The sequence below is a fragment of the Ranitomeya variabilis genome, chromosome 1, assembly GCF_051348905.1.
Source record: "Ranitomeya variabilis isolate aRanVar5 chromosome 1, aRanVar5.hap1, whole genome shotgun sequence".
Taxonomy (NCBI): domain Eukaryota; kingdom Metazoa; phylum Chordata; class Amphibia; order Anura; family Dendrobatidae; genus Ranitomeya; species Ranitomeya variabilis.
In genome coordinates, this window is record NC_135232.1 from 649,872,059 (window position 1) to 649,888,760 (window position 16,702).

The 16,702-nt window shown below is 46.5% G+C and overlaps 1 protein-coding gene across 1 annotated transcript in view; it reads left to right on the plus strand.

The window, feature by feature from the left end:
• EIF2AK4 (eukaryotic translation initiation factor 2 alpha kinase 4) overlaps positions 1–16,702 on the plus strand; it is a 138,937-nt gene that overhangs the window by 45,941 nt on the left and 76,294 nt on the right. The window contains exons 10-11 of the mRNA XM_077262445.1: positions 2,253–2,362; positions 2,855–3,012. Coding sequence (XP_077118560.1) covers positions 2,253–2,362; positions 2,855–3,012 — 268 coding nt within the window. The remainder of the gene's footprint in view (positions 1–2,252; positions 2,363–2,854; positions 3,013–16,702) is intronic.

Below are 16,702 nucleotides of genomic sequence, written 5' to 3' on the forward strand. Positions count from 1 at the left end.
CCCGGCGTACAAGACGACCCCCGACTTTTAAGAAGATTTTCAGGGGTTAAAAAGTCGTCTTGTACGCCGGAAAATACGGTACTTAACAAAAAACTATGAAACAACTGAAATTATGTCTTATATTCTAGGTTCTTCAAAGTAGCCACCTTTTGCTTTGATGACTGCTTTGCACACTCTTGGCATTCTCTTGATGAGCTTCAAGAGGTAGTCACCGGGAATGGTTTTCAATTCACAGGTGTGCCCTGTCAGGTTTAATAAGTGGGATTTCTTGCCTTATAAATGGGGTTGGGACCATCAGTTGTGTTGTGCAGAAGTCTGGTGGATACACAGCTGATAGTCCTACTGAATAGACTGTTAGAATTTGTATTATGGCAAGAAAAAAGCAGCTAAGTAACGAAAAACGAGTGGGCATCATTACTTTCAGAAATGAAGGGCAGTCAGTCCGAAAATTGGGCAAACTTTGAAAGTGTCCCCAAGTGCAGTGGCAAAAACCATCAAGCGCTACAAAGAAACGGGCTCACATGAGGACTGCCCCAGGAAAGGAAGACCAAGAGTCACCTCTGCTTCTGAGGATAAATTTATCCAAGTCACCAGCCTCAGAAATCGCAGGTTAACAGCAGCCCAGATTAGAGACCAGGTCAATGCCACACAGAGTTCTAGCAGCGGACACTTCTCTACAACAGCTGTGAAGAGGAGACTTTGTGCAGCAGGCCTTCATGGTAAAATAGCTGCTAGGAAACCACTGCTAAGGACAGGCAACAAGCAGAAAAAATTTGTTTGGGCTAAAGAACAAAAGGAATGGACATTAGACCAGTGGAAATATGTGCTTTGGTCTGATGAGTCCAAATTTGAGATCTTTGGTTCCAACCACCGTGTCTTTGTGCGACGCAGAAAAGGTGAACGGATAGACTCTACATGCCTGGTTCCCACCGTGAAGCATGGAGGAGGAGGTGTGATGGTGTGGGGGTGCTTTGCTGGTGACACTGTTGGGGATTTATTCAAAATTGAAGGCATACTGAACCAGCATGGCTACCACAGCATCTTGCAGCAGCATGCTATTCCATCCGGTTTGCGTTTAGTTGGACCATCATTTATTTTTCAAGAGGACAATGACCCCTAACACACCTCCAGGCTGTGTAAGGGCTATTTGACCAAGAAGGAGAGTGATGGGGTGCTACGCCATATAACCTGGCCTCCATAGTCACCAGACCTGAACCCAATCGAGATGGTGAGCTGGACCGCAGAGTGAAGGCAAAAGGGCCAACAAGTGCTAAGCATCTCTGGGAACTCCTTCAAGATTGTTGGAAGACCATTTCCGGTGACTACCTCTTGAAGCTCAACAAGAGAATGCCAAGAGTGTGCAAAGCAGTCATCAAAGCAAAAGGTGGCTACTTTGAAGAACCTAGAATATAAGACTTATTTTCAGTTGTTTCACACATTTATGTTAAGTATATAATTCCACATGTGTTAATTCATAGTTTTGATGCCTTCAGTGTGAATTTACAATTTTCATAGTCATGAAAATACAGAAAACTCTTTAAATGAGAAGGTGTGTCCAAACTTTTGCTCTGTACTGTGTGTGTGTGTACATATATATGTACATATATATATATATATACATAGATAGATAGATAGATAGAGATATATATATATATATATATATTACAATATATAATATTATTGCAGTGCAGCGGTAGCACCCTATGCAGCGATGAGGTAGTGACCCAACAAAGCTCAAAGCAGATGTCTCTAATGTTCAACTCGCAGCAATACTCAGCTCTCGATATCATCCGGATCGCAGCCTGGAACCATATCCTCCAGATTGCAGCCAATAAACATGCCAGCTCACCTCTTAAGACCAGTTGCCATGGGCGGCTGCACCGCTGTGTACGCTGTGGGTGCCAGGCCTCTCAGCTCCCTTGGCTGTTTGGCTCTGCTTGCCTGTGGAGGTGGAGCTCTGCAGAGCCTTTAGCTCTGCACTTTGCAAACACCAGGCCAGGAAGGAAACTGACTGCCCCACTACCATCCTGTAGTCCGTTTCATAACGCTAAAGACTAGAGCAGGTTTTCTTAAATCTGCCTTGGACAGATGGTTTGCCCAAGACTAACACTCACTTTTATTTTATTTTATTTATTATTTATATATACATACACACACACACACACACACACACACACACACACACACACACACACACACACACACACACAATTTCTTTTTCTTTGTACACATATTTTTTTTTCTTCCATCAGGTGTGTGTGTTTGGAAGACAAGGAGCGCTGGACTACTCAGCAGTTACTGGGCCACAGCTTCATCAATCCTCCTCCACAAAAATGTCCCTTGAGTGATGAAAGCTCAGACGGTGAGAACTTTAGAAATACATTGTTTAAAATGGCTTAATCTTGCAAAATAATGGGATTCAAGTTTTAAAGCAAAATACTTGAATGAAGCATTAGTGTATATCTGCTCTCTATATGTACCGTAGTTTCCTGATCGTCTGAACCTTTTTTTCTCTTTAGGTCCTGGCGTGTATTTGCTGCGTTTGTAGTGTACTTTGGGATATCTTGCTAAAGCATGCCTCCGATACTTCTTATGTATGCCACTCTATAGGCCTACAGTGGCATAAAGTCACCCTTCTTGTTAATATTACTCAGTATTGTTTTTTTGTTTTTTTTACTGGTGCCTCTCTATAAAATTGTTTAGAATGGGGAAGTCAACTGTTATTCCGTACAACCTGATGAATGCCCAATTACCTCTTTTTTGGCCTCCATTTGATCTATGGAGTCTGTAGATATGTATTTGCTGTGTGATTTTTCTTGAGCATACACTGTATATGTTTCCTAATCTGTTCTAGATTACACGGGTGTAGATTGCACGGAGACGGTGATGCCCGGTGCTTCCATTTCTAGTGCTGCATTCCATATAGAATCACAAAGGCAGCTTTCTCGCTACTTCAGTGAATTTGAAGAATTACAGATGCTTGGGAGAGGTGCATTTGGGGCAGTCATTAAGGTAATGTACCCATGTTCATTTCTTAACAAGAAAAAATATAAAAGACCACATAATAGACCATCTGTTTGTGTCTATTCAGTGAGACCATGATTAAGGCCTTGTCACACCCCAAAACATGTTGGTCCTAGATGTCCACTGGCTGATCTGAATGCATGTAACTGTGGTCTTTTATATTTTTCTATTATTCTTCAATAAAATGGAAGTTTTATACATATAAGACCTCTGAATGTGCAGCGGATTCTTCATCATCGGGTCATAAAAATTTTTGGGGATTGTTAATGGCTGTAATATACATGCCTCCTTTGATTTTTATTTTTTTTCCTGTGATTGATTGGCGATATGTGTGTGTGAGTGTGTATGTATGTATGTGTGTGTGTGTGTGTGTGTATATATGTATATATGTGTATGTGTGTGTATATATATACACTCGCTGGCCACTTTATTAGGTACACCTGTCCAACTTCTTGTTAACACTTAATTTCTAATCAGCCAATCACATGGCGGCAACTCAGTGCATTTAGGCATGTAGACATGGTCAAGACAATCTCCTGCAGTTCAAACCGGGCATCAGTATGGGGAAGAAAGGTGATTTGAGTGCCTTTGAACGTGGCATGGTTGTTGGTGCCAGAAGGGCTGGTCTGAGTATTTCAGAAACTGCTGATCTACTGGGATTTTCACGCACAACCATCTCTAGGGTTTACAGAGAATGGTCCAAAAAAGAAAAAAAATCCAGTGAGAGGCAGTTCTGTGGGCGGAAATGCCTTGTTGATGCCAGAGGTCAGAGGAGAATGGGCAGACTGGTTCGAGCTGATAGAAAGGCAACAGTGACTCAAATCGCCACCCGTTACAACCAAGGTAGGCCTAAGAGCATCTCTGAACGCACAGTGCGTCGAACTTTGAGGCAGATGGGCTACAGCAGCAGAAGACCACACCTTGTACCACTCCTTTCAGCTAAGAACAGGAAACTGAGGCTACAATTTGTACAAGCTCATCGAAATTGGACAGTAGAAGATTGGAAAAACGTTGCTTGGTCTGATGAGTCTCGATTTCTGCTGCGACATTCGGATGGTAGGGTCAGAATTTGGCGTAAACAACATGAAAGCATGGATCCATCCTGCCTTGTATGGAGCATCTTTGGGATGTGCAGCCGACAAATCTGCGGCAACTGTGTGATGCCATCATGTCAATATGGACCAAAATCTCTGAGGAATGCTTCCAGCACCTTGTTGAATCTATGCCACGAAGAATTGAGGCAGTTCTGAAGGCAAAAGGGGGTCCAACCCGTTACTAGCATGGTGTACCTAATAAAGTGGCCGGTGAGTGTATATATATATATATATATATATATATATATATATATATATATATAATTTTTAGAAATTGTAACACTAATTCTAGGTATTTTATGCAGATTTTTATACATTTTATTTTGCTTCCTTAAAGGGGTTGTATAATCTACAGCACTGCGGTGCGCTCGTGCAGACTGGCGATTCTAAGTAACGGCATGGTCATACCACTGGTATGAACTGTTCGCTATCTCAGGGCTGTCCCACACGTCCAGATAATTCCGGTACCGGAATAAATCGGTACCGGAGTTATCCGTGTCCGTGTGCCTGGGAACTCACGTAGGCCATACGTGCGGCACACGTGTGCCGCCCGTATGGCGAGTGGGTACCACACGGAGCGTGTGGTACCCACGCGTGTGGTACCCTGCATCGTGCTGAAGCCGCGATTCATATGTTCCCTGCAGCAGCGTTTGCTGCAGAGAAAATATGAATAATAGTGTTTAAAATAAAGATCTATGTGTCCGCCGCCCTCCCACCCCCTGTGCGCCCCCCCGCTGTTCAGAAAATACTTACCCGCCTCCCTCGCTGCTTCCTGGTCTGGCCACGGCTTCTAGTGTATGCGGTCACGTGGGGCCGATCATTTACAGTCATGAATATGTGGCTCCACCTCCCATAGGGGCGGAGCCGACTATTCATGATTGTAAATGAGCGGCCCCACGTGACCGCATACAGTAGGAGGCGCGGGGCAGAGAGGAAGGAGTGACAGCCAACGTGGGAGCGGGTGAGTATTTTCTGAACAGCGGGGGGGCGCACAGGGGGTGGGAGGGCGGCGGACACATAGATCTTTATTTTAAACACTATTATTCATATTTTCTCTGCAGCAAACTCTGCTACAGGGAACATATGAATCGCGGCTTCAGCACCATGTGGGGGGGACAGCGCTTACTGTAGCGCTGTCTCCTGCACGCACACGGACCCCAGACGGAGAACGTCCGTGTGAGGTCCGTGTTTTACACGGACCCATTGACTTTAATGGGTCCGTGTAATACGTGCGCTCCCACGAACACTGACATGTCTCCGTGTTTGGCACACGGAGACATGGTCCGCAAAAAATCAATGACATCTGAACAGATGCATTGATTTTTATGGGTCTACGTGTGTCAGTGTCTCCGGTACGTGAGGAAACTGTCACCTCACGTACCGGAGCCACTGACGTGTGAAACCGGCCTCATGCTGTAAGCTTCGCTGGAACACAGTTGCACTGAAACTGGCCGTATCCAGTTATCAGGCCGGCTTCAGAGTAGCTCTTGCAAGCTCTTAAACAAAGAGTTTGTAAGCACGGTGTTCCTTGCCTAGGAAACTGGCTGTGTCTGATCTGCTACAGAGCTGGCCGGTTGCTAGGGAATCCCCACATGTAATCAAGTTGGCTAGTAGCTGTAAATCATTCAGCTGAGGCGATGAAAACTAAATCTCCGAGCAGCTACAAATACTCGGAGACCACCCGAGCAACGAGTACACTCGCTCGTCACTAGTCCCTTCGCTTCACCATCCGAGAGGAACATTTCCAGTTTATGGCTTTGCCCTTCGTCCTTGCCACCGCTCCCAGGGCGTTCACAAAGGTCATGGCGGTTGTCATGGCCAGTCTGCACACTCAGGGCGTGGTCGTTCTGCCACACGTAGACGACCTCCTGATCAAGGGGCCGTCTTTCCAAGCCTGCGTGGAGGCGTCCGTATCTCTTCGGACACGTTTTCTCGCCTGGGCTGGCTGAAAAATTTAAACAAATCTTTCCCGGTCCCGGCTCAGCAGATATCCTTTTAGGTGGCACTTGGGTCTGGTTCAGACCCCAACGTTTTTATTTTATTTTTACTTTTCTGTAAATTTTTATTTTACAATTAACGGAGTGAAGGGGGCGACGGATCCTTTCAAGGCTCCGATCTACCCCGAATCATCAACAGGCGAGAACGCGGAGAGTTCCTCCCCGTACTGTCTCCTGGGACGTGGGATGTGTAGCATGGCTAAAGGGTGTGTAGTCGACGGGAGGTATGTGCCATATAAGTGCCTTGTTGCTGTAATGTAGCCTGGAGTATTTCTTTGTTGCACATAACCATGTATATATGTGTGTTCCAGGACCTGTAGTGATGTCAGACCACATGGCTAATCATGTGATGGGTTACTGGGTGTGGTTAGCTCTATATAAGACAGGCAAATGCTTAACACAGGGGATATGTGTGGAGGTGCTAACCTCCAGAGTGTGTTAAGGCACAAGGTCTGAGCCTGAATGACTGGACACTTTGTTTTTCTTTTCCTGAACTAAAGGCTATTTGTTTGCTATTATTTTGCCATGTGGTTTATGAGGTAATAAACCCTGTGAACTTTTCAAAGAACGTGCCTCCTGAGTGTCAGCCATCGCACCTGAGTGAGTGAAATCCCTACAGATGCCATGCCTGAGCTCACTTCAGGGGCGACGGTTCCTTCACGGTCTCGATCTACCCACACCAGCAACAGGCGACCACATAGTGTCGCCTCTATGTATCCTCTCCTGGAGCCAGGCCTACAGCTGGACATTCTGCCCTGTTCCACAATAGAGGGCCCACTATGGCGTCCGTGCAGCCGCCACTGCATCACCACTGATTTGAAAGCTTATGATGGAAGGAGGCAGAAAGTCCCTCTCCACCCCCCCTGACTATGGGGATGGTGGATTGAGGGGGGAGTCCCACGACCAGCCACACTGCAACAGGTCTGCACCAGCTCTGCTACATCACCTCAAAATGTGAGTATGACTGCGGCTGGCACCATTTGGTCGCAGAGACGGGGTCCTGGTCCCTGGGGGAGCAGTGTCACAGCGTCCAGTGGCATTTTACACCGCTTTATTCGTCTATCTGTTTACGCCGGCGCTCATTTCCGGCAGGCTTCACAAATTTAGTCCCCGGCTTATAGCCGGCCTTGGCTGTCTTTTACATGGCTCCGCCCACCGCAGCCAGTGCCACCCACACTTCTGGCGCTTCTTGTCCTAAACAAGAGGCGCCCCTCCTGCTCTTGGCAGCCATTTTTCTACACCCAGGAACGGAGTCGGCTTCCTGACAGCGGTGACAGTAACAGCAGTGCTGACAGAAGCGCTGCAAGGTGTGAGGACACCGACACCTTCCCTGGGGACACAAGAGCAGGACCTGGGTAAGCTGAATGCTCCGGAACTGACAGCTTAACACCTGAGGTAACGCGCCGGTCGCAAAAAATTTAGTCCCCGGCTTCAGCCGAGATGTAAGTCCCTCTTCACCTCCCTATTAAAGGGATGGCGGATTGAGGGTGACCCCTTTCTCCCTGTACCATGGTCCTAGACAAGCAGCGGTACTGGACAGGCGGTCTGCAGCGACGCTGGCATGGGGACTTAACTCTGGCAGCAAGGGCGCATTTCTGGGGCCAACTCACAGGGGCGATAGTTTGGCATTTACAACGACACTGCATGCAGTTTCCTTAAAGGCGCCATGACATCGTCAGGTCCAAGCCCCCAAAGGGTCCAATAAGACTATTAGTTTTATCTAACTTGCAAAATCCACGCCCTCAAATGCGTTCAGGAGCCCTCCATCGCCCCAATCCCAGTGTACCTAGTTCCCCTGAGGGGCTTCGTCAATCCGTGGCTTATCTGGCCAAAAGAGAATTGAATTCCTCTGTTGATCGGAGCGTTTAGCAGGTCTGATATTAATGGATCCTCTTCTACACTGGAGACATCAGCTAGCAGTGGCCGCAAGTATTCTAGAACCGTACAAGCGTCTAGAAATCGGATCCGTGGTACGATTACCAGAGCAATCTCGGGCCTTGGCGTCCGTGAGCTCTGTTTCTCGCTCTCCCTCACCAGTGATTTGCAGAATGAGACTCTGAGTTTGAATTGGATGTTTCCTGAAACAGCACTCACCAGATTTCCAGAAAATGAGGAACTCGCTTATTGAGCCCGTCAATCAGACTAAAGATTGACGAGGATTGCTGTTCTGTCCCAGAACACACAGTGCCCTTCAAGAGGACTAATCACCCTCATACAGCGTTTACCATTCACCCGGAGGTCTGGGTTATACTTAACCAGCGCTGAGAGCAACCTGTTAAACATCTCAAGGGTCAGCACCCTCTTGAGGCGTGATACCCCTTGTCTCAATCTGTGCAAAGATTGAGCTGAATCTCCTGCGGTGAACCCGCCGGTATTCGTTTCCGTATTCAGAATCCTTCTATCCTGGCCGGATGGATCATCACCCTCGGACTGTCAGAGACTCTGACTCGCTCCGCCTTTGAGACCTCTGGTTCAGCATTATTCATCGTTTTTTTGCCTTCCTCTGGATCAACTTGTTAGGGCATGTTAGGTTAGGCTATGGGTTGAACTAGATGGACTTAAAGTCTTCCTTCAACCTTAATAACTATGTTAGGAGGGGCTCAAGATGTTCTACTCGAATCTGTTTGACGTTCGCTCATTACTTTGGCTGCATGGGGTCCTGGGATCAAAATCCCACCTTAGTTTATCGGACCTGCAGCACCATTGGGCTCTAACCCTGAGGCCCTGTTGTTTTTCCCTGCAAAGGATGCATGAGATTAACAGGTCATGGGGTATTCTGTCTTACAGCCTCATTTTATTGAGGCTGGGATCTAGACTACACTATACCTCCCCCCAAGTGGTCTTCGTCGCTGTCGCAGCCCATGGCATCACTGACCACAGTGATACAGTCCCTTCATGATCATTCCTCTATCAGTCAGGGTCTTCACCAGCCTGACTGGGAAAATTCTTCCATCTCTAATGCAGCACGTTGGTTCAGTGGTTAGTACTACAGCCTTGCAATCTGGAGTCTTGGCATCAGATCTCACCAAAGGATCATGCTCACTCGTCGATAAGAGAAACGCTTCTAACATCCATCGACAACGGGATGTTTTTTCCTACATATTCGGATTTTCCCCTCTATAAACAATCCTGTGCTTCGCCATTCCCAAACAGCATTTTCAGTTTACATTGTGCTCTCGAAGGTCATGACGGCTGTCATGTCCATCTTGCACTCTGGAGGCGTGATCTTTCAGCCCTACTCAGACGACCTTCTCATCAGGGGTCTGTCCTTCCAGGACTTCGCGAAGTGCCTTCGCATCTCTGGTGATACTCTTCCTCCCCTGAGCTCGTGGATAAATGTATACAGGCTCCCCTCGTTCCAGCCCAGTGAATATTCTTTTTAGGAATGACCCTGGATGCCTCCGAGGGTTAGTGATTCTCCCTAAACACAAGGTCCCAGCCTTTTTTAACAGGGAGCCCACGCACTTAACCACTCAGTCATTCTATCCGGTTTGCTATGACGGCACTGGGGCAAAATGGTGACAGCAATGGAAACTGTCTTCTTTTTCATTCAGCTGAATCTCCGTCCCCTGCAGCATGAACCCGTTTTCTTCCTTGATTGCCGGCGCTGCATGCCCCGGCGGATCAGGCAACCTCTCAGGTGATGGACATTGAGGTCTTCTCTCTTCCAGAGGAAATATTTTCTCCCGGTTTAATGGCTAGTGGTGTCTACCGATGTCAGTCTCCTTGACTGGGGAGTAGTCTTAGGCACCTCATGGCTCAGGGGCGCTGATCAACTCGGGAGTCGAGCCTTTCGATTAATGTCTGGAAAATCCGAGCAATCAGGATAGCCCTGCAACAGTTCCATTATCTCCTGGCGAGTCACCCCATCCGAATTCAATCGGATAAAGCCACGGCTGTCACATGTATCAATCATTAAAGGGGGTACCCACAGCAGGGTGACCATGCACGAGGTAGCCCATATTGCCCGATGGGCAGAGAGGAACCACTCAGTATTTTCAGCAGTCCATATCCCAGGCGGCAGTTTTTTCCTAGCCGTCAAGGTCTCGCCTTGGGACAGTGGGAGGCCTTTCGACAGAAATGTATTCATTTAAGGACTCCGGGCGTGGATCGGATGGCTTCAAGATTGAACGCCAAGGTATTCCACTTCAGAGCTCGGTCTCTGGATCCATAGACCATCAAGGAGCATACACGGGTCTCTTCGCGGTTTCAGTTTCATCTTCAGTACATGCTTTTTCCCCCGCTTCCTTTACTTCCGAGAGTCGTCAGGTAGACCTGAGCAGAGGGGATTCCAGTAATCCTTGTCGCCCAGGTTAGGCCACGCTGGGCGTGATATGCAGATTTAGTGCAGATAGTCGTCGATGTCCTATGGCGACTGCCGGATCATCTAAATCTGCTCTGCCAACGTCCCTTTTTTGTCAGGACGTCCTCATGTCTTCTCTGTTCCCTCCAATTTGGGAAATTCTCTTTTTTTCTCTCTCTCAATGGCCAGAACTTGGCCTTATCTGTTTTATTCCAGCGCAGAATTACTTCCATTCTGTAAGTGAGCATTTTCTTTCAGGGGGTCTCCCATGTGGTATCCCCCTATAGCTTGCATTTAGAGCCCTTATATGGACACCTTTCGAACCATTGCAGGATGTCTCTGAAGTCGTCTGTTTGTTCTCGCTGCGCTGTCTATCAACCAAGTTTCAGAGCTCTCACTCTGTTCGGTCGAGTACCGTTCCTTTCCTGATTTTTTCCCCTAGGACAAGGCTGTCATCGAATCATCTACGGTCTCCGTTTTTTTCCCAAGGTGGTTTTTCTCTTTCCACCTTAACAAGGACTTTGTCCTTCTCTTTTCTTGTCCAGCTCCGGTACATCTGGTGGAATGAGCCTTTCACACCCTGGACATAGTAAATGCCTTCCGAAGGTGCATCTAGAAGACGGCGCTCTTCAGTAGGTCGGACGCCCTATCTCTGCTTCCTGAGGGTCTCAAGCACTGTTTAGCCATTTCAGGGCTACGATACTAAATGGTCTCACTTGGCTTTTCATATGTCCTACTGCGTCAGAGACGAGCCTATCCCAGTGGGGATTACGGCACACTACTCGGTCGGTAGACGTTCTTTTTTGTGCCTTTCGGCATCAGGCGTCAGCACAACAGGTCTGCAAAGGATGTAACTTGATACAGCCTACGCTCTCAGACTTCTGCAGAAACGGCCCCTCGCAGATGTATTCTGCAAGCGGCGGTAGCGCAACTTTAGTCAGTTGGTACATGGGGTTAGATCTGTGATGTGATTCCTCACTCAAGGACTGCTTTGGGACGTCCCATGGTCTGTGTCCCCCAATGAGGCATAGGAGAAATAGGGATTTTTGTGTACTCACAGTAAAATCCTTTTCTCCGAGCCAATCATTGGGGGACACAGCACCCACCCTTTTAATCTTTTGGCTTGCGCATGGTTTTTCTTTAATCTGATATGAAGTTTATGATCTCCTACTGCTTTTGCACCAAACTGGTTCTCTGGGAGCCAGCAGAAGAGTGTATACTGCAGAGGAGGAACTAACTTTTTGTTTCAACTTCGTGTCCTCCTAGTGGCAGCAGCATAACACCCATGGTCTGTGTCCCCCAATGATTGGCTCAGAGAAAAGGATTTTACAGTGAGTACACAAAAATCCCTATTTTGCATGGTGCAGGGAACGCCGTTGTTCTACTCTTGCATTCTCCGTTCCAACTATTTTGCAGATCTCTGCCTTATCAGTTCTGTTCCAGTGCCGGATTGCTTCTAAGCTGCAGGTGAAGACTTCATTCTGGGGTCTCCCACGTGGTATCCCCCTACAAAGAGCTGTTGGACGCATTGGGCCTTAACTTGGTCCTGGGTGTTCCACAAGAGGCTCCGTCTGAGCCGCTGCAGGACGGCTCTCTGACTCACTTTTCCAGGAAGGTCGCCTTCCTGGTTGCGGTGACTTCGATCAGGCATGTATCTGAGCTAGCTCCTCTTTCCTGTCGAGCTCTTTCTTTTTTTTTTTTTTTTCAACAGAACAATGTGGTTCTCCATCCGTCCCTGTCCTTTTTTTACCCAAGGTGGTCTCTTCCTTACACCTTAACAAGGACATTTTCCTACCCTCGTTTTGTCCGCCACAATACGCCGTTTTGAGAGGGCTCTTTAAACCCTAGATCGTGAGGACTCAGAAGATACATCTTCCGGACGCATCCTTCCACAATACGGATACCTTATTTGCTATTCCTGAGGGTCACAGGACGGGACTATCCGCTTCCAAGTCCACAAAATCAAGGTGGATACGCTTGGCTGTTCAGGAGTCTTACCATGTCAGAGACAAGTCTATCCCAGTGGGGATTAAGGCACATTCCACTCGTTCGATGGGTGCTTCATGGGCCATTTCGCTCCAGGCGTCGGCGGAACAGGTTTGCAGGGCTGCGACTTGGTCCAGTCTGCACACCTTCTCAAAGCACTACAACATTCACTCAGGCCTCAGCAGATGCGAGCCTGGGAAGACGGATCTTTCAGGTGGCGGTAATGCATCTCTAGGCAGCTGCTGTGTGAGGTTTTGTCTCTCCTGTCGGTTCCCCACCCAGGGACTGCTTTAGGATGTCCAATGGTCCTGTGTCCCCCAATGAGGCGTAGGAGAAATAGGGATTTTTGTGTACTCACCGTAAAATCTTTTTCTCTGAGCCACTCATTGGGGGACATAGCACCCACCCTGTTAGCCTGATGGCTTGCGCTTGTTCTTTGCTTTGACATGTTGTACCCTTGTTTTGTTTGTGATCACCTACTGCTTTGTCACTGAACTGGTTCGGCTGGAGCCAGCATGTGGGTGTATACTGCAGAGGAGGAGCTATTCTTTTTGTATTCGCTTAGTGTCTGCCTCCTAGTGGCAGCAGCATAGCACCCATGGTCCTGTGTCCCTCAGTGAGTGGCTCAGAGAAAGGGATTTTACGGTGAGTACATATAAATCCCTATTTTTTTTAAACAAGAAAAACTCTTGTTAAAAAGTGTGTGTGTCTTACAGTCCGGAGGCAGCTTCCTGTGATTGAGGAGAACGCTGACACCGCATCCTTCCCAATCACAGAGAGAGCTGCTGTCTCTCTTCCTGCCTGACGCTGATCTATGTGATCGGTTCAGAGGATGAGAGGAAGCTACCGGGACTTCAACAAAGGCTGCACGAGCTGAGGACCTGCAGGACCTTCTACACAAATAATTCCAGGACCTTTCAAGTCATGTGACCGCATGACTTGAAAGATACTTGAGTTAATTATTGGAAAGTCCTGCAAATGCCCTTCTACTTCAGCCTCCAAACAGGTCCTGATCAGTAACTGAAGGATCTGGTAATGTATAGTGTTTGTGTGCATGTTGCAGAGTTATTTGTCTATATGTACATGTAGCAGAGCTGTGTGTGTCCAGAAGTTCATGTAGTGTATATGTAGAAGAGCTGTGTATGTACAGTTATATGAAAAAGTTTGGGCATCCCTATTAATCTTAAGCTTAATGTTTTATAAAAAAATTTTTTTTTTGCAACAGCTATTTCAGTTTCATATATCTAATAACTGTTGGACACAGTAATGTTTCTGCCTTGAAATGAGGTTTATTGTACTAACAGAAAATGTGCAATCAGCATTCAAACAAAATTTTACAGGTGCATAAGTATGGGCACCTCACCAGAAAAGTGACATTAATATTTAGTAGATCCTCCTTTTGCAAAAATAACAGCCTCTAGTCGCTTCCTGTAGCTTTTAATGAGTTCCTGGATCCTGGATGAAGGTATTTTTGACCATTCCTCTTTACAAAACAATTCCAGTTCAGTTAAGTTTGATGGTCACCGAGCATGGACAGCCCTCTTCAAATGATCCCACAGATGTTCAATGATATTCAGGTCTGGGGACTGGGATGGCCATTCCAGAACAGTGTAATTGTTCCTCTGCATGAATGCCTGAGTAGATTTGGAGCGGTGTTTTGGATCATTGTCTTGCTGAAAGATCCATCCTGTTATGATCTGGTGACCTTGGAGCCGCATGAAACTTTCTCTGGAGTTGGTGGAACCTGTACTGACCGCAAATCCTGAACTAACACCGCAACTAGAAGTAGCCGTGGGGTGTGCCTAACATACCCTAGACACCTCGACACAGCCGGAGGACTAAATACCCCTATAGATGGAAATAGGAATGCTACCTTGACTCAGAGCAGACCCCCAAAGGATAGGCAGCCCCCCACGAATAATGACTGTGAGTAGGAGAAGAATAGACACACGCAGGTAGAAAACAGGATTTAGCAAAAGAGGCCACTCTAGCTAAATAGGAAAGGATAGGACAGATTACTAGGCGGTCAGTATTAAAACCCTTCCAAAAATATCCACAGCAGATAATAAAAAAGTTCCACAATCTAACTAAAGACATGGAATGTATATCTGCCACTCCAGAGAATCCAATAAGACTGAGAAAATACTGACACAATCTAAGCTGGACAAGAAAACACAAAGAATAGCACTGAATTGTGAAGCACACAACATGTGTGCCACAGGAAAAAAAAACCAGACACTTATCTTTGCTGATTTGGCAGAAAGGCAGGAGGAACCAGGCAGAGGTCCTACACCTCCCAACAATTGACAACTGGCAACGACTAATGAATCCTGCACGCCTAAATACCCCAGTCAGAACTGCCATCAGCAGATACACCTGACCAGGACTGCAACTCAGGGGCAACTGCATTACCACCTACAACCACCGGAGAGAGCCCAAAAGCAGAATTCACAACACCATCCCCTGCGTAACTTCAACTTTGTCACTGATTCATGAACATTATTGTCATGAATCTGCTGATACTGAGAGGAATCCATGTGTCCCTCAACTTTAACAATATTCCCGGTGCCGGCATTGGCCACACAGCCCCAAAGCATGATGGAACCTCCACCAAATTTACTGTGGGTAGCAAGTGTTTTTCTTGGAATGCTGTGTTTTTTGGCCGCCATGCATAACGCCTTTTTGTATGACCAAGCAACTCAATCTTGGTTTCATCAGTCCACAGGACCTTCTTCCAAAAAGAAATTGGCTTCTCCAAATGTGCTTTTGCATACCTCAGCCGCCTCTGTTTGTGGCGTGCTTGCAGAAACGGCTTCTTTCGCATCACTCTCCCATACAGCTTCTCCTTGTGCAAAGTGCGTTGTATAGTTGACCGATGCACAGTGACACCATCTGCAGCAAGTTGATGCTACAGCTCTCTGGAGGTGGTCTGAGGATTGTCCTTGACTGATCTCACCATTCTTCTTCTCTGCCTTTCTGATGTTTTTCTTGGCCTGCCACTTCTGGCCTTAACAAGAACTGTACCTGTGTTCTTCCATTTCCTTGCTATGTTCCTCACAGTGGAAATTGACAGGTTAAATCTCTGAGACAGCTTTTTGTATCCTTCCCCTGAACAACTATGTTGAATAATCTTTGTTTTCAGATCATTTGACAGTTGTTTTGAGGAGCCCATGATGCCACACTTCAGAGGAGATTCAAACAGGAGAACAACTTGCAAGTGGCCACTTTAAGTAGCTTTTCTCATGATTGCATACACCTGGCTATGAAGTTCAAAGCTCAATGAGGTTACAAAACCAAAACAAGTGCTTTAGTAAGTCAGTAAAAAGTAGGTAGGAGTATTTAAAACAAGAAAATAAGGGTGCCCATACTTATGCATCTGTCAAATTTTGATTGAATGCAGATAGCACATTTTCTGTTAGTACAATAAACCTCATTTCAAGGCAGAAACATTACTGTGTCCAACAGTTATTAGATATAAACTAATAAATATAAAATATATAATATATATCAAGAATATATGTATATATAAATACCTGCGCTAAAAAATGCATATGTAGGACTGCATAGCTATTTACCTTTAGAAAAAGAAGGGAAGGAGAAATGCTGAAGATAATGAAATAGTCGGTAATGAATCTGTATATTGATCCGTGGGTATATTAACCAGGATATTCCAACTCTGGGGACAGGAATAAATACACAAAATAGTAAGCAACAACAGTAAGCAACAATATTTAAAACTAAGGGCAACAACTGCACTTATAGAACAGGATTGCGAAGCTGTACTTAAAATTACTGTATTTAAAATTGCACGCGGTAATAAAATAAGGAGTTAGTTACATACTGTTCAGCGTGCGGACTCTTGAGACTGAAGAAAGCCGGCAACAAAAGACACTGGTACCTTTGTCCAGATAATGGTAAGTAAATTACTTCCTTAGTTAGTAAGCACCGATGTGCAAAGATATTGATTCCTTTGGCGTGCTGTCCCGGCCGGTGACAGCCGCCCGTGCAGGGAAAAAAATACCTGTAAATGCGCGCTCGAGAAACGTTGCAGCTGACAGGACCTTCGGTGTATTCGGGTCACGTGACCAATGCGTCACGTGGTGCCCTGGTTTGAAGGTACGGAGCACTACAGGAGCCAAAAAACCAACGCGTTTCGGAATAAACACGGATTCCTTCTTCAGGGTATGGCTCCCGTTGTGCTTTGTTGGCTATATATAGCCTTGGCTCCCATATCGTGTATCTTATCTTCAGCATTTCTCCTTCCCTTGTTTTTCTAAAGGTAAATAGCTATGCAGTCC